The sequence below is a fragment of the Globicephala melas genome, chromosome 16, assembly GCF_963455315.2.
Source record: "Globicephala melas chromosome 16, mGloMel1.2, whole genome shotgun sequence".
Classification (NCBI taxonomy): Eukaryota; Metazoa; Chordata; class Mammalia; order Artiodactyla; family Delphinidae; genus Globicephala; species Globicephala melas.
Window position 1 is genome coordinate 75796684 of NC_083329.1, and position 23845 is coordinate 75820528.

The 23845-nt window shown below is 43.6% G+C and overlaps 1 protein-coding gene across 1 annotated transcript in view; it reads left to right on the forward strand.

Moving 5' to 3' along the window:
- Nucleotides 1–414: 414 nt before the first annotated feature.
- ZP4 (zona pellucida glycoprotein 4) overlaps nucleotides 415–23845 on the forward strand; it is a 111823-nt gene continuing 88392 nt past the window's right edge. Inside the window, exons 1-12 of the mRNA XM_030843951.2 lie at nucleotides 415–590; nucleotides 872–993; nucleotides 1073–1175; nucleotides 2724–2876; nucleotides 3639–3826; nucleotides 4367–4464; nucleotides 5738–5868; nucleotides 6050–6239; nucleotides 6316–6463; nucleotides 6762–6837; nucleotides 7826–7942; nucleotides 8158–8332. Of these exons, the coding sequence (XP_030699811.1) occupies nucleotides 416–590; nucleotides 872–993; nucleotides 1073–1175; nucleotides 2724–2876; nucleotides 3639–3826; nucleotides 4367–4464; nucleotides 5738–5868; nucleotides 6050–6239; nucleotides 6316–6463; nucleotides 6762–6837; nucleotides 7826–7942; nucleotides 8158–8261 (1605 nt within the window). The 5' untranslated portion in view covers nucleotide 415 and the 3' untranslated portion in view covers nucleotides 8262–8332. The remainder of the gene's footprint in view (nucleotides 591–871; nucleotides 994–1072; nucleotides 1176–2723; nucleotides 2877–3638; nucleotides 3827–4366; nucleotides 4465–5737; nucleotides 5869–6049; nucleotides 6240–6315; nucleotides 6464–6761; nucleotides 6838–7825; nucleotides 7943–8157; nucleotides 8333–23845) is intronic.

The following is a 23845-nucleotide window of genomic DNA, read 5'->3' on the forward strand; positions in this document are numbered from 1 at the left end:
ATACTGAGATTCTGAGAGGTAGTAACTTACCCAGTTCATACAGCTCCTAAGTGGCAGAGCTAGGATTTACACCCAAATATGCAAGCTTCTAAAGGAAGGTCAATAAGCTAGTAAATTAAGTGCTACACTGAGCAACTGGGAGAAAGCCTCTCTCAGCTAAAAGGCACCACATTGTTCCTGGGCTCTGAAGACCGCCTGATTTCGATGTTTAAAGCACTGCAGCTGCAGACTGTGGCCTAAAGTGAATGAAGCTGGAGGAATCACCCTTTCCAAAGGAGTCCCACCTGCATGCTACATAGATGTGCACCTGAAACGAGCTTTCCCTCTGTATATAAAGGGCATGGGGCGCGCGGGCTCTTGGGAGAGGAAGTGCAGGACAGGAAGCGTGGTCAGTCGGGCTCCCGGTGACGCTGCTATGTGGCTGCTGCAATCCCTCTGGCTCTGGTTTCCGCTGTCTGTTGCTCTGAGTGGCCAGCATGAGCCTAAGGCACCAGGTTATCCCGGTGGACTCCGCTGTGGGCTAAGGAGCTTTCAGTTCACCATAAACCTCAGCCAGGAGACAGCAACCCCTCCTGCACTAATAGCTTGGGGTAGGTTTGAAGGCTGAGCCAGGCAATGGCGTGTCTCCTCTACTGCCTAGAACTGCCCTCTGCTTCCTGTCCTCATGCTTCCCCCCTTTGTTAAACTCTGCCGCTTCTCTCTCTAGAACGAATCTTTTAAAATGTAGCTTTGCTTCTGAATCCGATTCCCCTTTTGTTCCTCTTTTCTTGGCAGCTATCCCTGGGGTCTAAGGCAAAGCTGGCAGTCCTTTCTCGGCACTGGTGACGGTGGTGACTGACCATCTGTGCTTTCCCCCCTTCCCCGCCCCCAGATAATCGCGGGCTGCCGCACAGGCTGCAGAATGACTCTGAGTGTGGCACCCGGGTCAGCGAGGGCCCTGGCAGCTCCCTGGTGGTAGACGTGTCCTACAGCGGCTGCTATGTCACTGAGTGGGTGAGTACGACCCGGCCCTCAGGAACGCTGAGACGCCTGTGCCAGCATCCAGGCTGACTCCCGGGGCCTGTCTCTCCAGGACTCCCACTACATCATGCCCGTTGGAGTTGAAGGAGCAGATGCAGGTGGACGCAGGACGGTTACAGAGACAAAGCTGTTCAGGTGTCCTGTGGATCTCCCAGGTAAGGGTTGGAAACTTCCAGGTTCTGGGTGGTATGGAGCTGCCTGGAAGATGCCCTCAGGCGTCTTCTACCTGCTGTGTGCAGTGCCCCCAGGCACCCATGGAGAACTGTCTTCTAACTCTCCTCTCCACAGGAGACCTTAGGCTAACCACCACCTGAGCGATGACTTGGGACCCAGGCACTGTGGGTGGTGCTGCACGTGTCACCTGTAATCCCAGCCCAGCGCTGTGAGCCCTATTGATGGCCCCCAGCAGGGAGCTTACCAAGTGCCCGTCACTGGCAGGTGGCAGAGCTGGGATTCAACCAAGAGTTATCCCAGGACCAGAGCTCCCCGCGCCTTGAAGGGTAGGGAAGGAAGCTGAAGTTATCAAGGAGACTCGGCAAATGCCTTCTAGAAGCAGACTGCGCTGAGAATGGGGCTCAGCCTCTTCAGCTAGGGGCGCTACTCGATTACTTAACTGGGTAATTAATAGGGAGTATGACACCAACTCAACTCCAGCAAATCTTGCCTTGCCACCTGAGAGCCCTACCTCAGTCATAAGAGGCGAACTTGTAATTCTTCACACCTGCCTTATTAGGCTATAGCCACTGGGGTAATACCGATAAAGTACAGGATTATAGGCCCCACTCCCTACCTACTAAATCAGAACTGCATTTCAAAATGATGGTAATTTAAAGTACACTGATTGAGAAGTGCCTTTTAAAGAACAGAATTAAGGGGCTTCCCTGGTGGCGCAGAGGTTGAGAGTCCGCCTGCCGATGCAGGGGACATGGGTTCGTGCCCTGGTCCGGGAGGATCCCACATGCCGCAGAGTGGCTGGGCCTATGAGCCATGGCCGCTGGGCCTGCGCGTCTGGAGCCTGTGCTCCGCAATGGGAGAGTCCACAACAGTAAGAGGCCCATGTACCGCCAAAAAAAATTAAGAATTCTTTATTTTTAACATCTTTATTGGAGTATAATTGCTTTACAATGGTGTGTTAGCTTCTGCTTTATAACAAAGTGAATCAGCTATACATATCCCCATATCTCATCCCTCTTGCATCTCCCTCCCACCTTCCCTACCCCACCCCTCTAGGTGGTCACAAAGCACGGAGCTGATCTCCCTGTGCGATGCGGCTGCTTCCCACTAGCTGTCTGTTTTACATTTGGTAGTGTATATATGTCAGTGTTACCCTCTCACCTCATCCCAGCTTACCCTTCCCCCCCCGTGTCCTCATAGTCCATTCCCTACGTCTGCATCTTTATTCCTGTCCTGCCCCTAGGTTCATCAGAGCCATAAGAATTCTTTACTTGAATAAAAAAGTTGAGTCTCACTGCTTCTTCCAATCTTATTGGTATTTCTTCTTCCAAAGAGGACTCCTTTTAGGGGACTCCTATAAGGTGATCTAATAGTTAATTTTCTAACTCAGATATAATCTCTATTATGTACATATCTTTCAATCACGTAGATGTCTATGGGAATTGAAAGTTAATGTTTTGTAATGAATATGGCCTCTTCTTAAAGACCAAACTTTGTTACTTAGTGTTGCTCTTCTCTGCAAAATCTAGCCCTAGACATCCCAAATGCTGGCCTTTGCGACCCTGTCCCAGTGTGGGACAGACTGCCATGTGCTCCTTCACCCATCACTCAAGGAGACTGCAAGCAGCTAGGCTGCTGCTACGATTCTGAAGAGGCCAATTCCTGTTACTACGGAAACACAGGTGAGTCACTATGTCTTTGAAATCAGCTGAAGAAAAGTGCCTGCAATTACCACTAACTAAACCCAGAGGAGGGTTTTCTCCCCCACCCCCATCCAGAAGGCAAATACTAAAGATGACCAGAGGTTGATGTATAAGCAACACCTAGAACACTTGACTGTAAGTGACAGAGCTTTCTACAGCCTTCCATTGTCTGTTCTCCTAGAATCCAATGTAAAGCAAGTAACTCCCAGTGAACTCGAGAAGCTAAGTCTGTGTGCAAGATGCTAATTGACAGAAACTTAACCAATTCCCAAGAAATAGCCGCTGGTGGCTGATTGTCTAGAGAGCTTTATTTCAAAAGATGATTATTTGTCCCAAACCATGCTCCAAGTTTTTCCCATTAAAAAAAAGAGACCCTCATTAAACACCTAGATGCCACACTCAATTCTATGCTCTGAATTCTAGCTGATCAGTAAAACAAAGCAGGTACGGCTATCCCCATTCTACAGATCAAGTTGATGCAAGGAGGTTAACACTCTGCTTGAGGCCACACCGTAAGTGGTGGAGGCAAGATTCAAACCCAAGTGGCCATCCAGAGCCTTGATGAAGCTCTGGATGGCTGAACCTGCATCACGGTCACTAGCTGGGAATGCAGCTTTTCTAGGAGGCGGGGGAGAGGAGGGCGGGGAATTTAAAAGGACTAAACTAAATTAGACTCTTGTCTGGCTGGCTCAGTAACAAGCGAGATGACCTGCCTTCAGCACAGTTGCTCTGGTGTTTCAGTGACCGCACGCTGTACCCAGGACGGCCACTTCTCCATCGCTGTGTCTCGGAATGTGACCTCACCCCCACTGCTGCTGAATTCTGTGCACTTGGCCTTCAGGAATGACAGTGAATGTAAACCTGTGATGGCAACACACACCTTTGTCCTGTTCCAGTTTCCGTTTACTGCCTGTGGTACTACAAAATGGGTGAGAAGAGCTGACCGTGGGCTCTGTTCCTGACTTGAAGTTGGGTAGGAATGCCCTAGTGATGGGGGGAGAACTGGAATAGCTTAGCCGTGACTACTGCTTGGTGTGTAGGATGGTCTCTAGGACAGAGAGGGCTTCATCACTGAGAAAGCCGAAACCTCCCCAGGGCACTCGGCTAAGTCATCCCACCTGCACTCCAGCGAGGGGCTAGCACCCCTTACCACACTGTAGAAGAACCAATAACAGGTTCTTCCCACTGCACTGCCCTGGGAAACGAGCAGGGAGGTCAGCTGAGATCGGTAGTATTTCTGGCTGCCTCATCTGAGTACTCATAAGCCTCTTCCTGTCCCTTTGTCCTGAAAGTAAGGTGAAATGATAAGTTGCCAGCTAGTCAATGCCACCTGCTCTTGCCTCCACTCATGTTGTGAAAAATGCAACCTATGATAGGGCAGCCTTGCTGAGCACTGAACCAAAGCAAGTTATGAGTGAAGCAGCATCTGGCTTGCAGGAGTGACAAGACTTCTTTACCTGCCCTTGTAGATCACTGGAACCCAGGCAGTATATGAAAACGAGCTGGTTGCAACTCGGGATGTGAGAACTTGGAGCCATGGTTCTATCACCCGAGACAGTATCTTCAGGTAAGGGTCTTAGTTAACCTGACCTTGCTTGACCAGATTGCCTGACTTCCCTTCTCGCATAAAGCAGGAGTTCTGGAGTAAACATGAATCCAGAAATGACCATCTCCTCATGACAGGAGAATCTCAGCTGCCTTGCTTGTCCAATCTCACTGACCGTTAGTTGATCCAGTAGCCCTGCATTACTGCCACCAACTTGATCTAAGCCTCAAACTTACCTGACTTCTAATTCATTTCACCGGGTCTTTTGTTTCTCACTCTGGTCTCTTCCTTCTACCCCCCACTGTTTAAGCTGTAGCAAAATGAATCCCTTTAAAACCTTAGCATACTTAAAGCTTTCTCTTGGTCTTCCTAGAGCTGAAGCTTAACGTCATGAGCATAGCTTGCAGGGCCCTACTTCTCCTACTTTCTCAGTCCTTCCCTCACTATTCCCTAACCCCAGACTGTGCTTCTAGAGTATTCAGTGGCCCTCAGACTTCTTGCCTCCATACTTTACTCTCATCTATCTGTTACTTTTATCAAATCCCCTGCAACATCTTCCCTGACTACCCCCTCCTCAGAAGGTACGTTTTTCTCATAGTACCATATCTATTTCTTAATTGAAGTATAGTTGATTTACAATGTTTTAATTTCTGCTGTACAGCAAAGTGATTCGGTTATATATTTTTTTCATATTTTCCATTATGGTTTGCTACAGGATATGGAATATAGTTCCCTGTGCTGTACAGTAGGACCTTATTTATCCAGTCTCTATGTAATAGTTAGCATCTGCTAATCCCAAACTCCCAATCCATCCCTCCCCCATGCCCTCTCTGCCTTGGCAACCACAAGTCTGTTCTGTCTGTGAGTCTGTCTGTGTTTCATAGATAAGTTCATTTGTGTCCTATTTTAGATTCCACATGTAAGTGATATCATATGATATTTGTCTTTGTGTCTGATTTCACTTAGTATGACCATCTGTGGGTCCATCCATGTTGCTGCAACTGGCATCATTTCATTCTTTTTTATGGCTGAGTAGGGTTCCATTGTATCTACCACATCTTTATCCATTCATCTGTTGACCATATCTGTTTCTTGTATGGTTTTTATATCAAACTCTCAAACACTGATCTTGTTGACATATCAGTCTCCCCAATGATAGCTCTCACAAGGCCAGAATCACACAACACGTTTATAAACTTGTTCTAACACCTATCACTTAACGGTTCCTCAAACCTTAAAGAGGTGACATGGCCCACCCACCCAAGATAGTAGCTAAAATCTTATTTTTCTGCAGGCTTCGAATCAGCTGTAGCTACTCTGTAAGCAGCAATGCTCTTCCAGTGAATGTCCAGGTGTTTACTGTCCCGCCACCCCTTCCTGAGACCCAGCCTGGACACCTCACTCTGGAACTCCAGATTGCCAAAGGTAAGACCCTCTTTTGTGGAGAATCTGGCCTCTAGTCCAAGTCTTGTCACTTCTCTGGGCGTCAAGACCCTACCTTGGTAACAAGATACGTGCCAGAGGTGTTTATGTGGGTGATGGTCTATCTCAAGCCACCAGAGGTTCCAAGCTTTTTACCACTTCAATTTGGTTTGGCCTCTTGCAGACAAACACTATAGCTCCTACTACACTGCTAGTGACTACCCAGTGGTGAAGTTGCTTCGGGATCCCATCTACGTGGAAGTCTCCATCCAACACAGAACAGACCCCAGTCTAGAGCTGCGCCTACACCAGTGTTGGGCCACGCCCAGCACAAACGCCCTGCTCCAGCCCCAGTGGCCCATGCTGGTAAATGGGTAAGTGGCTTTTTCCTGCACCTGCGTTAAACACCCTCCACGGAGCCCATCTTGACTGCCAGATATCCTTGCTTAGATGCCCCTACACTGGAGACAACTATCAGACCAAACTGATCCCTGTCCAGAGAGCCTTGGACCTGCCATTTCCTTCTCACTACCAGCGCTTCAGCATTTCCACCTTCAGTTTCGTGGACTCAGTGGCAAAGCAGGCACTCAAGGGACCGGTATGATGCCACCTTCTGTGTTCTTCAGCAGGGCTCTAAACCCCCCAGCTCACTGTCTCACTCTTCAGCCGAAGTGGCCCTTAAACATTGGTTGTTGGTACTGCTTTGGGGCAATCAAGGGATGCCAATGGCATGTGTGACATGTCAACTAGAATCGAGTATTTTAGTGATTATGTGATGTCAGCTTGGTTTTTCAGGATTTTCTGAAACTTCTTGATTTCTTCCTGGGGGAGACAAAGCAGGTTTGAAGACTTATCATGACGTGTTATACCACAATCCCAATTCTTTTGGCTCCCAGGTGTATCTGCACTGCAGTGCATCGGTCTGCCAGCCTGCTGGGACACCATCCTGTGTGACAACCTGTCCTGCCAGACGTAAGTTTCCAAGCTGTCTACACCAGAGGACAGATTTCAGTGTATTTGTATTTCAGATCAAACCTTCTTTAGCCTGTGGCAAATGAGTCAAACCAAAGATTCATCTTATTAACGAAGCTTCCTTAAGTACTTGCACGATGCAGTAGAACAGAAATACAGCTAGTTTCCTAGAGTTCCAGGCCTTCTAAATAGAAGCTATAAATCCTGAAAACTCTCAGCTTTAGCTTTTCTCCATATAAATCTTGACTTAGCCAGGAGTCAAATGGGTTCACAGCCTATAATCTAATAAAACATTTCTGGTCTATCCAGATATAAATGTAGACCTCTATACTTGCTTGAAGGCAGGTCTGGCAACAAGGCCTGAAGGCTTACAGGTGGAATAGGATTGCAGACTTAGAGTTATGTGCTCTAATGATCAGGCCCAATGCTCATACAGTTGTATACTCCACCTGATCCCACAGATCTTACCTGGCTCCTGAATCAATTGGGATTCATGACCCCTGAAGCTTTAAGTCCCTTATGGCAAAAAAACCCACCTCATAGTATTTTTCATAACTATCATCTAATAGATGAAATATTCAACATCCAACTGCAATGATACATACACTTGTATACATATATGTCTATAAAAACTAAAACTTTGAAAGTTCAAAGATCTACAGCTGGCAGTAGAAATAGGATTCAAACAGAGCTCTGCTATTAGTGTCTTACCAGGTACCTTTATATCATAGGGTCTCAGTACTAAGGTACAACTGTTTAAGCATCTCTACGTAAGAAGAATGACAGTTTGGGGATAGTCCAAAGTCATCATTTCTCTGGAAGTGTTAATACAAATGAGCAAGTCTGAGACTTTGTATTGAACACATTGAGGTTTCTCTTGAGGCCCACGGAGCAGAGCTTTCCATACCAAGCGACCTGGCACTATTTTAGACTCCTTAACCACTCGCACCACATGTACTAACAAATCCCTAACTCATCTCTCCAACAGGAAGAAGAAGCTCTGACATGCATTTTCAGAACAGCACTGCTAGCATTTCTAGCCAGGGTCCCATGATTTTACTCCAAGCCACTCAGGACTCTTCAGAAAAGCTCCGTAAATACTCAAGTGAGTGGAAGGAGACCCCCAGGAGGTCCCGTATCTGAACCATTGGTCAAACCAAAGCTGCTTGCTTACCCCTGCTTCCCTTACTGCTTTGGTCAATGTGAACCTCAGAAGGAATTGTCTAGATTTTTTTCCTGTAGCTCAAGACTGGCAGTCTTTATTGGGATGTAGAATCGCTTGATTTTCCTCATGCATTAATCTACCTTTCCATCCTCCAGGGTCTCCTGTAGACTCCCAAGCTCTGTGGGTGGCTGGCCTTTCTGGAACCTTAATCATTGGAGCCTTGTTAGTGTCCTACCTGGCCATCAGGAAACGGATATGAGCTACTCAGACCAAATGTGTTAATAAAACCAGATTGCACTGCTAGCCTGTGCGCAGCTTCTCATTTGAAAGGTAAAAAGTAATTTCTTTACACTAGCTCATCTACTGTTAGCATCACCTCTTTCCAGCTTGGGGTACTTTTTTCTTCTGCAGCCCTCCTATCTTCTGAAGAGAACATTTCAGTAGAATCTCATAGTTGGTTGACAACTCAAGCAGAATCTACAAGAACTTAGTATCTCAGGCTTAGCAGATCTTTTACAGGTTTATGAGGGTGTGGAACAAAACTCTTCCACAAAGTTGATCAAACTTAGGTAGAACTAGTCTAGAGCTAGTCAAGAATCTTCTAGCTCAGGGGCCCCCAACCCCTGGGCCATGGACCCGTACCGGTCCTCGGCCTGTTAGGAACTGGGCCTCACAGCAGGAGATGAGCAGTGGGCAAGCGAGGGAAGCTTCATCTGCCGCTCCCCTGTCGCTCCCCCATCGCTCCCCACTGCTGGCGTTACCATCTGAACCACCCCTCCACCACCCCCGTCTGTGGAAAAATTGTCTTCCGTGAAACCGGTCCCTGGTGCCAAAAAAGGTTGGGGACCGCTGTTCTAGATCCTTGGTTCTCCAACTTCCGTGTGCCTCAGGATCAAAGGAGGGCTGATGGAAACAGTTGCTGCCCCCACCCCTGCCCCCACCCCAGACTTTGATTCAGTAGGTCTGGGCTGAGGCTCATGAACTTGTAGTTATCACCATTCCTCAGGTGATCCTGATCTTCCTATTCCAAGCATTACACTTGGAAAACTAATGCCTAAAAAAGTATCTGATCACGAATTGATCAACTGGGAGTAGCTTGATCAGAAGAGGCTTTGTTTTGCCCCAGAACCAGCAAGTAATTTCACAGTTTAGTAGCTCTTAAGATTAGTAGAAAAAACAGGAGAAGAATGAATTATCCTGACTTCTCAAGGTGAATGTCCTACTCAAAGAACTCTGGTAACTAACACTGTTAGCCAACCTCTGTGGATGTCGTCTGTCCCCAGTGGGGGAGCTATGAAAGTATGCCTGGTTAAATAAGATTAAGACCATTCATCTTCACGGAGCAACTTCCAGGTCACTTTGAGGTGTAAAGTTGTTTCTAGCTTGGAGTGATTAGTAAAAAAGCTCCTTCCTGTATACAGCAACCTTGTGCAGTCTCCTACTTGGAGTCAAAATGGCTGTGTGACAATAGAACATGGCGAACATGCTGGTGTTACTGGCACTAGGTTATAAGAGACAGCACGGCTTCTGCCTTGGATCACTGGCTCTGGAGAAGCTGGCTGTTATGCCGCAATGAGGATGCTGAAGCAGCCCTGTGGAGAAGGACTGAGGCCCCCCAGCCAAGAGCTGTGTGAATGCGCCTCCTTGGAAGCTGATCCTCTAGCCCTAGTCCACATCTAACCAAAACCTCCTGAAAGCCTGCACCAGAGCCACCCAGCTGAGCCACTTGCAAATACCTGCTCCACCACAGCTATGAGAAATGATGAATAGAAGCTACCACAGTTTGGGGTGACTATTTTTTTTTAAGGCACAATAGATAACTAAGCCAAACAGTCCTTAAACTTCTTTGTGAAGATGCCTTATCTTGGATATCGAGGAGTAGAACTGCACAAAGTGTATGGTTTGGCCGTTGCTTATGAAGTTAAAACATTTTCCAAAGTATTTCTAATAACACTCATACTAGCTTTGTAAAGAGTTTAAGTTGCTCTAAATCCCGTAAGGATAGGCGTCTGTTTTGGGGAGGTAAACAGTCGATAGTTTGTGTTATAGTCTAGTGTTGACTCCTCCTCCTTAGCTTATGCCTAGTCCAGCCTATGGGGGCCCACAGCTGTCTCCTGTCCCCTCTGTCATCACTCTTTTTTATATAATTTTTATTGGTATAGTTGATTTACAGTGTTGTATTGTACAGCAAAATGAATCTGTTATACATGTATCCACTTTTTTAGATTCTTTTCCCATATGAGCCGTTAGAGTATTGAGTAGAGTTCCCTGTGCTATACAGTAGGCCCTTATTAGGTACCTATTTTATATATAGTAGTGTATATGTGTGTCAATCCTGATCTTCCAATTTATCTCTCTCCCACTGTTAACCACCCCATAATCATAAGTTCCCTTTTTGTTTAAGATTTTTTTGATGGACCATTTTTAAAGTCTTTATTGAATTTGTTACAATATTGCTTCTGTTTTATATTTTGGTGTTTTGGCCGCGAGGCATGTGGGATCTTAGCTCCCCAACCAGGGATTGAACCCGCAACCCCTATATTGAAGGTGAAGTCCTAATAACCACTGAACTGCCAGGGAAGTCCCTTATTTTCTATATCTGTAAGTCTACTTCTATTTTGTAGATAAGTTCATTTGTAGCCTTTTGTAGATTCCCCATAAGTGATATCATATATTTGTCTTTGTCTGACTTCATTTAGTATGATAATCTTTAGTTTCATCTGTGTTGCTGCAAATGGCATTATTTTGTCCTTTTTCGTGGCTGAGTAATGTTCCCTTGTATGTATGTAGCACATCTTTATCCATTCATCTGTTGATGGACATTTAGGTTGCTTCCAGGTCCTGGCTATTGTAAATAGTGCTACAATGAACATTGGGGTGCATGTATCTTTTAGATTTATAATTTTCTCCAGATGTATGCCCAGGAGTGGAATTGCAGGATTATGTGGTAGCTATATTTTTAGTTTTTTAAGGAACCTCTATACTGTTCTCCATAGTGGCTCTACCAGTTTACATTCCCACCATCAGCGTAGCAGGGTTCCCTTTTCTCCACACTCTCTCCACCATTTATTGTTTGTAGATTTTTTGATGAGGGCCATTCTGACGAGTGTGAGGTGATATCTCGTTGTAGTTTTGATTTGCATTTCTCTAATGATTAGTGATGTTGAGCATCCTTTCATGTGCTTTGTAACCATCTGTATCATTGCTCTAGTTTCTGACACTGCAAGTTCGTAACTGCAAATTTTGTTAGGACTGTTTCCTCCTCAGTGTTAGCAAGCTGGGGCGTGGTTGCTGTCTGTGTCTAATCTGCCGACAAGCAAGGGAACTTTAAGCCAATGAAATATACTAGAATTCACAAAAATTGTAAGGCTGAGACAAAATTAACATCTTCAGAGTCAATGAGAATAAAGATGTGCTGGTCACCAACCATGTAGGGACCTAAGAAGTATTAAGTTTCCTTCATTTTTCCAGGGAAACAATTTTATCTTAGGGCAAATCTAAGAAAACCCAAAGCAGCTGGGAGAAGACTGCAAACAGCATCTTGACATCAGCCCCATATACTGAAACATTATTGTATTGGATCTTCATGTTCAATGAAATAACTCTCTCTCATACTAGGGATGGACAGTAGAGGACTCTATTTCAGCAACCAACAAGAAACTTAACTTTAGTGGTCTGGGAACAGGAGAAACAATAGGAAACCAGAAGTTGAACCTGATATCACAGTAGCCATTCAGGTGGAATCCTGTGATTTTTAATAGAGAATATCAACCTCCTGCTACCCAGAATATTCAGACCAGGATATGGCATGACTGTTGGCCAGACATTTAATCTCTACAGACTCAACCTTCTCACTCCTGAAGTAAGGACTAAATTATTTCTTTCTGTCTTTAAGAATAATCTAAGAACGAAAAATGTAATCTCCTTCAGTTATTTTCCATTTGTCCTGCTTCCTAGCTCTCCCTTGGAAATTGTACTTCCCTGATTCCTTGCTCAGAATTTTCACGCTGTGAGCTGGTGATGTGCTTTTGTGTCTTACACCACAGCATACTCTGCCGTCTGAAAGCTAAAGCCTAGCTTTCATTTAATAAAAGTCTGAGCAAGCCTTACTGCAGTAGCCATAGGCCAGAGGTAGCAGAAATTTAGGTAGTTCTGCCACTTACCAACTTCTCACTTTTTCCAAGAAGTATTGCTTTGATATGAGACTGAGGACACTGCCACAGAGAAATAAATCACCTTCCCAACACTCCTAAGTAGCCCAGTCAGGTGATGAGAAATGGCCAAATCAAATGAAGGCTCTCATTTCAAGCAGAGTGGCTGGGAATGGAGGGAGCAGAGAAGAAAGGGCTGACTACACAAAGATTTATGGTTGTAAAATAAAGAATAGGTTTCAGTGATATTGGATAAAATTTGTTATACCAACAGAATTTTGTCTTATCTCAATATGGGAATAAAGGGTTGGATCGTAATAGCTACTTCAAGTTTACCAGGTGTTCTTATTATGTGCCTGGTCAGTTAATTGTCCCCTCATCGGCGTAGAAGCACTGCTGTCTCAAAAGGTTGAATTTGGTTTACATGTGTCAAAAATACCTATGAGGTCAGTTTTTAGATAAGGCATCTGCTTTCTTACCCCGAGAGTTAGTCTTGTCCTCTGTGGGGTAAATGTTAGGGACTGGGGGCTGGGGAGCAGGTGGAGATCAGGGAGAGGGGAAAAGGGCCAGCCTCGGGAGAGAGACCCACATGTCCACCAGACAGAGTGATTCCTCACCATGGCAGAGGCATACCAGAGAGGCAGCCCTGAGGCTGAGGAGGTGCTTGTTTGGAGGTCAGGTTCCTGTTCCCAGTGGCCTTCATGGCTGCTCGTGCTACCCAGATCTCATCGAAGTCAGACTTTCATCCTAAAAATTCCCTCGTCCTTGTCCAGGACAAAGAGCCTGGCACAGACCAGGAGCTCAGGGAACATTTGCTGAGTGAATCACACCAAACTATGACATAATTTAACCAGATTTAAAGGAGCCTAGAAAATTCCCAGAGAATGGATGGCCGGATTTTAACCAGAACACACTCATCCCCTAGTATAGGAACTCCTGACCAGGCAGAGCTTTTAGGGCATGCAGACTGTCTGCCTCTGTTGGCAGCCCCTCGTGGTTCACAGGAATGACAAAAACTTCATGATAAATACGGACTGTCCCTTTGTGCAAACTTACATCTTTATCTTTTGACAATGAGGAAAGCCACAGATTTCAAATTTCCCATTAAAACACCTACAACTTGTTTCTCCCCTGAGGAAAAGTACTTAAGCAAGGAATAAAACTGCCACAAAGAAAAATCACAAATCCAGTAGCAACTGTAGTGTGCTTTTCTCTTCAGAAGCCTAGCCTTTGGTTCTCATAGTTTAACATCCTTATTGACATCTAACTCACATTCCATACAGTTATCCATTTAATTTGTACAATTCAGCAGTGGTTTAGTATATTCAGAGGTGTGCAACCATCACTAAATTTTAGAACGTTTTCATCATCCTCAAAGAAACCCCATTAGCAGCCACTCCTGATTCCCACCACTCCCCCACCCCTGACATTCACTAATCTACTGTCTGTCTCTATAGAATTGTCTGATCTGCAGCAGCTCACATAAATGAAATCATATAACATGGGGCCTTTTGTGACTGGCTTCTTTCATTGCATAATGTTTTCAAGGTTCATTTATGCCATATCATGTGTCTGTACTTCAGTCCTTTTTAGGACTGGATAACATTCCATTGTTACATTTTGTGTATCCATTTATCAGTTGATGGGCATTTGGGTTGTTTCCACCTTTGGCTATTAAGAATAATGCTGCCATGAATTTGTGTACAAGTTCTTGTATGGACATATATTTTTCTCTAAGTTATATACCTAGGAATAGAATTTCTGGGTCATCTGGTAACTCCATGTTTAACGTTTTGAGAAACTTAACTGTTTTCCAAAGTGGTTCCACCATTTTACATTCCCGCCAACAATGTATGAGGGTCCCAATTTCTCCACATCCTCACCAACATTTATTATCTCATACTGCAAAGTAACATTTATAAATGATTCTTTTTTTATTGGAGTATAATTGATTTACAGCGTTGTGTTAGTTTATACGTATATCCCCTCCCTCTTAAGCCTCCCTCCCCACCCCCCCCACCCAGATCCCACCCCCTAGGTCACCACAGAACACTGAGCTGAGCTCTCTGTGCTATACAGCAGCTTCCCACTAGCTAGCTATTTTACACATGGTAGTGTATATATGTCAGTGTTGCTGTCTCTATGTCAATGTTATTCTCTCAGTTCGTCCCACCCGCCCCTTCGCCACCTGTGTCCGCAAGTCCGTTCTCTACGTCTGCGTCTCTCTTCCTGCCCTGAAAATAGGTTCATCAGTACCATTTTTCTAGATTCCATATATGTGATATACAATATTTGTTTTTCTCTTTCTGACTTACTTCACCCTGTGACAGACTCTAGTTTCATCCATATCACTACAAATGACCCAATTTTGTTCCTTTTTATGGCTGAGTAATATTCCATTGTATATATGTGCCACATCTTCTTTATCCATTCGTCTGTTGAGCAACCTAAATGTATATTGACAGATGAATGGTTAAAGAAGATGTGATACATATATACAATGGAATATTACTCAGCCATAAAAAGGAACGAAATTGGGTCATTTGTAGTGATGTGGATGAACCTGTAAATGATTTTTAAACAAGAAAAAGCATAAAGACAATAAGAAGACCCATAATCCTACCAATAAAAATACTCGTGTGTGACCAAATTAGAAAAAAATGCAAGTCATATAGAAAAGCACACATATAAAGAACTACCATTCCCCACTCCCTGTCACTCTTCCTGAAAATAACTCTCCTCAAGAGTATGTCAGGCCAGAAGCAAGCCTCATGTGTATATGGTATACCTGTTGTGTGGTATCAATTTGGCATACAGGTATATACCTGTATATGGTGTCACTTATTTTTCTCTATGTGTATGTCATCTGTCTCTTGTCCAGAAGGCCAGTAGCCTCCAAAGAATAAGGATGACCAGATACCCATCAGGAGTCCTGGAGGGCACCTTTTGCCTTTGTGTCTTCCCGTGGGCTTAGCAAAGTATTCTGTATACAGGAAAAACCAGTTTTACAAGATGGCTTTTTATTTGACCGGGACAGGAAGAAGACCCTAGTGTGTGTGTTGGCTTTTTTTGCTGAGCTTCCCAAAGTAAAGCCCGGGCGGTGGGGAAGGCTGAGCCCGGGGTCAACAGCGCTTTTATGTGCTTGCATCATACTCTGCAATAGGCCATTAGATCAAGCTCCACGCTCTTGATAATGCTTTGCATTATCTGCAAATGCATATTTGCATTATTTGCTGTCTTCCTTGTCTCCTTCAAAGGGATTCTACCTGCAAGCATGCTGTTTCTGGCATTTGCTGTTGCCCAGGAAGCTACAGGGACAGGTGATGGGAGAGCATTCATAAATAAGTCCATTCATAATGACGGCCGGGGAGGAAACCTTCTGTCAAAGTCACATTTAAATTCAATGAGTCAACCCTTTCTGCAGTTAGCACGCAGAAAAGCTTAATAGTCTATTGGAGTGGCCTCCGTAAGATGACACAGAAACCCTTAGACACCTCCGGGATGACTCGATGCCCTTGGTTTGGGGTCAGTTAACTTAATATTCTGTATTTCCTGGGAATGAACTTTCCCTCATTTTACCCCACTGTCTACGTTATAAGATTCCCTACACAGTTATTTTAGCCTTTTTTAACTCTCTGGTATCTCAAGAACCATCTTCTTTTGGATAAAATATGGAAACTTTAACCATTGAAATAGGGTAGCACGATGAAAGTACTTCCCCAGCTGAGGTCTGATGAAAAAGTTTAGCAGAATGTATTAATGGAAAAGTATACAGAGCACAAAAGCAGTGGTATTTAAATATTAGGATTGTAATAAATATTTCATGTTAATGATGCACTGGGTAAAATTAAAAACAAAATGAGACGCAGAATTAATCATGAGTCTACCCTGTTGAACTTATCTAAGTGAAAGGTTATTCTATGAAACATGGTGTTGAGAGGAAAAGATTAATTTGTGCATTTTAACCTCTGAAATAGGTGTTTAGGGAGCATAAAATAATAATTACCATTTTTTAGCATATATAACATGCCAGACGCTATGTAAGCAATTTCCATGGATTATTTTACTTAATGGTCACGATGCCAAATAAGCATATGTTTAATAAATGGTGATGACTGTGGTAATAATAGCGATAATGTTAATGTTGAGAATCTCTACCATTTTTGTGTGCATTTTATGTGCACTGTGCTAAGCTCATTATATATACCGTATTTAATTCTCATAACTCTCTTCTACATATTGATGTCATTTGTGATATCACAGTTGTTAAATATATAGACACAGGGACAAAAATAGCAAAAATTACTGTTTATAGTATGCTACATTCTACAGAAGAGAAAAACTCTTATCTACCCAAAGGTCTCTTTTGAATTTATCATGGGAGGTTGACAAAGATTGTTTTGGTTTCCCATCCATCTGGTGCTTCCCTTGGCAAGAATGAGGGACACACTCACTTGTGAAACCAAAAGTAAAATTCTTTGCTCAACAATGTTTTCTTAAACATCCCTTCTATGCGGGGCACTGTGTGAGGGAGGTACTAGGATCAGAACTCAGTCTAGAGAATAAAAACTTATTAAGGTAATTGTGATACAAAGATAGAGACAAGAAAGGGTATTGTCTATGGCCACATACAGGGACCTGAGTGTGAAGTGAGGGTTTAGGAAGTTGGGGATTAGACTGATGAATGGTTGGGATGGGAACGGCAGAGAGAGTTTCAGGGCTTGGAGAGAGAGAAAGGAGAACATTCCAAGCAGAAGAAAAAGCGTGAACAAAGCCAGAGAGATGACAAACAGCCTGATGTGTCCAGCAGATGCCAAAGAATATGGTAAAGCTGTCAGTCTGTAAACACTGCAAAAATTGTCTGGAATGGATAAACACATCAACAGAACAAGGCAGAGAGTTGAAACAAAATCATTTATATCAATGAATTTAATATACAAAAAAGGCAGCATTTCTAATCATTGCAGACATGATGAGGAATTTCACTTCCCACTCTGTATACCACTGTAGGTCAGGAGTTCAGACAAGAGCATGGCAGAATGGCAGAGATGGCTTATTTCTGTTCCACAGCTGTCTGCAGTTTCCCCTGGAAGGCAGGAGGTAACGCTGTTCCCCATCTCTGTCTCTCTCTCTTTCATGGGCCATGACTACTCCTCATGGCTATGCTCTTCTGAGCCTGTCTGACCCATTTTCCCGTCTTTCCCACAGCCTGCTCTCCTTGCTAACCCACACCAGGATTCCAGTTTCCTCATGGCTTATAATGGCCACCTGGACCCTGAGTCGCCTTCCCGAATTTTACGCTGTGTTCCCATATCCCATCCCCTTTCTATATCCCAGTTCCAGACTCCAGGGAGAAAGTATAATTGAAGCAGCTCTTCTTTGAAGTCAGGCTTCACAAATCATGGGTCACTAGCAGCCTATGACTGGTCGTCCTTGGGGCACGTAACCATGCCTGGTCCAATCAGCTGTTGCATAAGTAAGGTCATGTGATACAAACCAAGGCCACTTAACTGTAGGTAGGCAGATTCCTTTAGCATGGGTTAGCATGAGATCGTGTAAGCCTGGGCTGTTGTGTAAGCCACCAGATACATGGAGAATTTAAATTCAAATTAATTGAAATAAAATGTAAAATCCAGTTCCTCATTTACAATAGCCACATTTCTGATGCACAAAGCCCGCCTCCCCCCCACCATTAGGCTGGGCGTGCAGCCTAAGCTAAGAGAAATGATCTCAGCCTCCTGAACATGGATCGGTTTGGGGTCGTCATCTGACTCCATCCAGAAGGGTCATTCTTCCGTGACTGACGTAGGTACACACAGAGAGAAGAGAGATTTTGCCTTCAGAGAGCTGAAGCACAGAGAATCTTACTAGCCTAGACCCGCTAGAGGCCATCACTACAGCCAAGTGGAGAGAACCTGACAGAGAACTGCATCAAATCCCAGGCTAGGAGAGAAAGGGGGAGAGGGGGAGAGAGGAAGGGCCACAGGAGGAAGGAGGCAGAAGAGGCGGGGCAGGAGAGAAGGAGGAAGTGAGAAGAGCGAAGCTTTCAAGTGACTTTGTTTGTACTTCTGGATTCACTTGCGCAGGGAGTGCCAACCTTGGAAACAGTGAATAAACTTCCGTTTGCTGGAAGGAGTCTAAGTTAGGTTAGTTCACTTGCAGCCAAAAGAATCTTCATTTTCTCCACATCCTGAAGCCAAACACTGTAAGGACAGGGAAGAAAATTAGCTGGTAATGTAATTTATCCTAAATTGTAAGTTACTCATGGCTCAGTGTCTCATCTACTCACTAAAAAGGTCAATTTGAAAGGACACTGAAGAGTTGATTCCCTCTTTCCGTAGAACTCTGTATTATCTGCTTTTTTTTCTTTTCCTCATACTCTTTTTTATTAACAGAGTTAATTTTTTAGAGCAGTTTTAGGTTTATAGAAAAATTGAGCAGCAAGTCTAGAGAGTACCCTTATACCCCCTTCCTCCCTCCCCGACTATTCCCCCCTGTTATTAACACCTTGCATTAGTGTGGGACATTTATTACAATTGGTGAGCTAATACTGATACATTATTATTAACCAAAGTCCATAGTTGACACTGTGGTTCACTCTTAATGTTCTGGATTTTGACAAATGCATAATGCTGTGTATACACCATTATAGTATCACACAAAATAGTTTCCTGCCCTAAAAATCCCCTGTGCTCCAGTTAGTCATTCCTCTCTTCCCCCAGCCCCTAGTAACCACCGATCTTTTTACTGTCTCCATAGTTTTGCCTTTTCCAGAGTGTCATATAGTTGAAATCATGCAATATACAGAGTTTTCACATTGGCTTCTTTCACTTAGTAAGATGCCTTAAAGTTTCCCCTGTGTCTTCTCATGGCTTGACAGCTCTTTTTTAAATCACTGAATAATATTCTATTGTCTGGATGAACCACAGTTTGTCTATTCATTCACCTACTGAAGGACATCTTAGTTGCTTCCAGTTATGAATAAAGTTGCTATAGATGATAAAGACCATTTTCTGTTATGGCTGCCTGTCCTATTTGGAAAGCTGCTTTTCATTTCAGGAGCCACTCAGATGTCACCTGCCTGCTGAAGATTTCCCAACTCCCCAGGACAGTACAAATCACAGCATTCTCTCTACCTACCACATTTCTTAAGTGCTTCTATAATACCTTCTATTATCACATTATTGAGTAGTTTCTTTGTCTCTCTGTTCCTTACCAAGTGAACTCTTTCAGGATGTCTTACTCTCTACTGAATTACTTAATCTTTCTTTACCTCAGTTTCCTTGTCTGTAAAATAAAAATTGTGAGAATTAAATACATTATATATATATAATATATATCATATATATTTTTTAGAATATATGTTTAGAATAGTACCTGGCACACAGTATACACTATATAAATTTTAGCTATTATTCTTTTTTATTATTAACACTCATAACTATATCCACAGCAATGAGCCACTTAGTAAATGCCACTTAGTAAATAATTTCCTCATCCCATTGGTTGATATATGACTGAATATGGCTTATAATTTAAAATAATAATAACTGTGTCAGACTCAACATCTATTATTTGTTTTGTTTTCTTTTTCATACTATTGCCCAGCTATTTTAGTGAGACTTGAGCCTCTGTTAAGCTGGTTCTGTGATGAGGGCATGATAGGGGAGGGCCAGCTGATGAGGCCTGGAAGAGTTGAGAGAATGGGAGGCATTTGCCTCTTTCAGGTCCACAAACTTTGTAGATCCAGAAACTTCATTTCTAGTTCTACTGACTCGATTCATCTTTCAGGAATTGACAAACTCAAACGCAACAAACTTAAAAGGCTCTGGTGAGTAAACTAGAATGGTAACTTTCATTTTTCATGAAATCTGCAGTTGCCAATGAAAAGAGGATGGTTGGAGAACCCCAACAAGTGCATTTATTTTCTCCCTGTAGGAAAACTCGATATCATTATCATACCTTGGTCTGTGAGTTTAAAGACATTTCTCCAAATTTATATATAACCTGTGCCATTTGTATAAGGGATGTAGACAATGTCAGCATTCCCTTTATGTCCTCCTCTTTCAGCAAAGAGCAACTAAAGTTGAGCTGTAGTCAGTGTGTTCTGGGCAACCTGGGAGACCAAGTCTCAAAGTGCAACATATCTGAGTTCAAAAAATCCAACTGCCCCTCATCTTTTGTTTGTGAAATGGGGTTCAGGATACCTACTTCTTCTTTTTAAATTTTTTAATTTTGATTTTTTAAATTGAAGTATAGTTAATTTACAATGTCATGTTAGTTTTAGGTGTTCAGCACAGTGATTCAGTTATATATATATATATATTTTCAGATTCTTTTCCCTTGTAAGTTATTATATTGAGTACAGTTCCCTATGCTATAGGTCCTTGTCAGTTATATTTTATATATAGTTGTGTGTATATGTTAATCCCAACCTCCTAGTTTATCCCTCCCCCTGCTTTTCCCTTTGGTAACTTTAAATTTGTTTTCTATGTCTGTGTGTCTATTCTGTTTTGTCAATAAGTTCATTTGTATCTTTTTTTTTTAAGTCCCCATATAAGCAATATCATATTTGTTTCTCTGTCTTACTTCACTCAGTATGACAATCTCTAGATCCATCCATGTTGCTGCAAATGGCATTAGTTCATTCTTTTTTATGGCTGAGTAATATTCCGTTGTATATATGTACCATATATTCTTTATCCACTCCTCTGTCAATGAACATTTAGGTTGTTTCCATATCTTGGCTATTGTAAATAGTGCTGCTATGAACACTGGGGTGCATGTATCTTTTCGAATTAGAGTTTTCTCTGGATATATGCCCAGGAGTGGGACTGCAGGATCATATGGTAGCTCTATTTTTAGTTTTTTAAGGGATACCTACTTCTAAGGGTTGTTGTGGAGTTAAAGGAGAAGCATCGAGCAGAGAGCCCACCGCAAGTTCCCTTTATTTTTCTTGTCCACCTGATTTGCCAGGGCAGGAACGTCCTGAGGATGCAAACACAGCTCTTGCTGCTAAGAACCCACTCCCCAGTCCAACTGTATTTCCAAGTACACCTCTGCCTCATTCACAGCAGACTTGCCTTAAGGCTTAGACATAACCAATTCTCGAAAGTTGAGTCAAAGATGAAAATTTAAAAAATTCCTTTGAGCCATAATATCACTTGAAATTTAATTACTTTATAAATGAGCTTTGATCCCTCAGTTGTGACAGTCTCTCCACCCTCCCTCCCACCCACAGTTCCGTAGAGGATGCCTAATTATCTGATCTTGTTAAGTCATTAAATATGCATTTGCTAAAGTCATTTCCCTTCTCCCCTGACCCTCCCTAGAGATTTTATCCTAATTACTGATTTGCTTTCCTTCATTAGAGTATGATTCCTTTGCAAATCTTTTGTTCTGCTAATGTGTCTGTGTAGCTGGGGGACCCTGGGAATTCCGTGCCTGCACACTGGTTGTGTGCCTCTTCCTCTTTCCCTCCAAAGGAGAGAATTGCAAATGCCTGCCGCCTCTTCCCGGCCTTCATGGGTTGGACCCAGTGTCAACCAGTCTCATCAGAAATTTGAGGTCTGCACGATGCAGTAATGTTGTCTATACCTGAAAAACCCATGAGTTCCTGGGAGGTGAAGGGAAGCACCAGGGTTTGCCCATCTGTGGCTCAGAGCATGCCTGTTCCTTCTTAGGAAGCACCTGGGCGCGCTCGAGGCTTGCCCCCTCAACTACTCTCCACCGTCATGCTGGTTCTCAGGGATCAGCAGCCCCCATGAGAGTGGATGTTTGGAGAGAGCGCCCTTGAGCAAGCAAGTAGTGAGAGGGGGTGCAACTATAGTTGGTCTAAATGAGCAGTTTTTGAACTGGATAAGCAATTGGTGTCGTGGCCTGGGTTCTCCTGAAAGCAAAGACTGAGACAACATCTTCTGGGCTGGTAGTTTGCTTGTTGGCAGGGCATGTAGATCAGGAAGAGGAGCAAGGGACCAAGAGTAGAGAAACAGGGAAGGAGCAAGAGGCGATGCAAGAGGCTGTTGCCATGGTAGTGACTTTTCCGACAGACAGGGGCTCCATCCCCTGGCATTTTCTGGGGAGCTTTCTGACATGTGACTCCGAGTTGTCCTCCCAGGGGGAAGTAGGGGACAGCATTTATACATTGGCTCTGATCCCCTATCAGTCAAGGGGGGGTGCCTCATAGGGCGAAACCCCTCGAGTTGCACTTTTGGGCAGCAGGTGCATGAGTGACCTCATAGGTTATGGGAAACCTGGGGCATGTCGCGCTGCAGCACCAGAGAAGCCCAGGCAGGAGGCAAGGGGTGCACAGCACTTTCGGGGGCAGCGGTCCAGAGCCAGCCAAACAGCTGTGTGGAAGGACAAGGATCAGAATAGTGCACTAGAGGTAAAATTGGTCTTCATACCATCAGTTGCTTTTAATTTTCTACTTCCAATCTCATTTCATAAATGGCACAACCCATTCTCAAGCCTTCTATGCGATGCTGCTGATTTCCAACCGAAGGTTAGAAGGCAAATTAAAAGTGATTCCCAGCACTGTTTAATGACACTCTGGGTGCTGTCACTTATTCCAAAGCACACTGTAAAATTCTCCAAAATAATTTGAATCTGTGTATTAAAATACCGTAGAACATATTTCAGAGGAGTACTGAGGTGGTGAGGGATGCATATCGTTAAGTCGAGCAGTGATGAGATGTCCCTGCTCATAAAGTGTTAAGAGAGCTGAAAGCACAACACCCATCTTGACACTGAACCATGGAGCTGAGTGACTTCAAGTCCTCAACAGTGGAGGCGGCAGAGGGAATAAATGCCACCTTACAGTACAGGGTGTATTTGGGGAAATAACTTCCTCCGATAATAGAGGAAACCATTGTCTGACCTGGAAGTGGCTCGAATGTGATTCAAATGGAGCATTTTTATATCTTTTCAGTGTTAGAGTCTAAATTTAAATGTGCAAAGTCCTGGAGGGCAGGGAGTTGATTTACATACATATCACATTGTGACTAATTGTGTATTTGAAGGGCAGGAGGCATTATGTTAAGACAGACAAGGATGTAAAGGCCAGGGAGTCTTCAGAAATCAATTACTTGACTCTGGTTCAAAATCACACCCATGGTAACTGACAGGAGGAGGTTTCTATTCAGATCTGTACAGAAACCATGACCTTCAGCATCTAAGTTAAGGAAAGAACACTGTGCAGTGACCTGAGGAGAAACAAACACCAGTCCCCTAGCCTGTAGAAAGGTGAGCTATTTGCTGTATAAACCATATACACATGGCTGTAGTTTTCAACTGTGATTTCTCCTTCTGAGGATGTTTTCAGGAAGAAAGCATGTCATTAGGACAACATGGCAGGATATTTGCCTGAAGAGTGGGTCTAAAGCCTTAAAAAAAAAAATTTCAAGTGTGTTATAATTTCTGGAGACTAGGCCTTATGGTATTTGTCTATGCTATTTCTTATCCAAAACAATGGGAATTTGGGCAAAGTCGATACCCCAGATATGACTCTGGAGTATCAGTAGAGGCATGAGAAAGAAGGGCAGAAGGGGTATCACCGAGAGGATGTTCCAGTGAAGAAGGTGGGTGTAGGTTAAAGACAATGTTGGAGCCAGGACAGAAGCTAGAAAGGACCGTTTGTGAGACCAGTCATTTTTAGACTGTGTGGGAAGCAAAGGCAGAAGACAGCGTATTG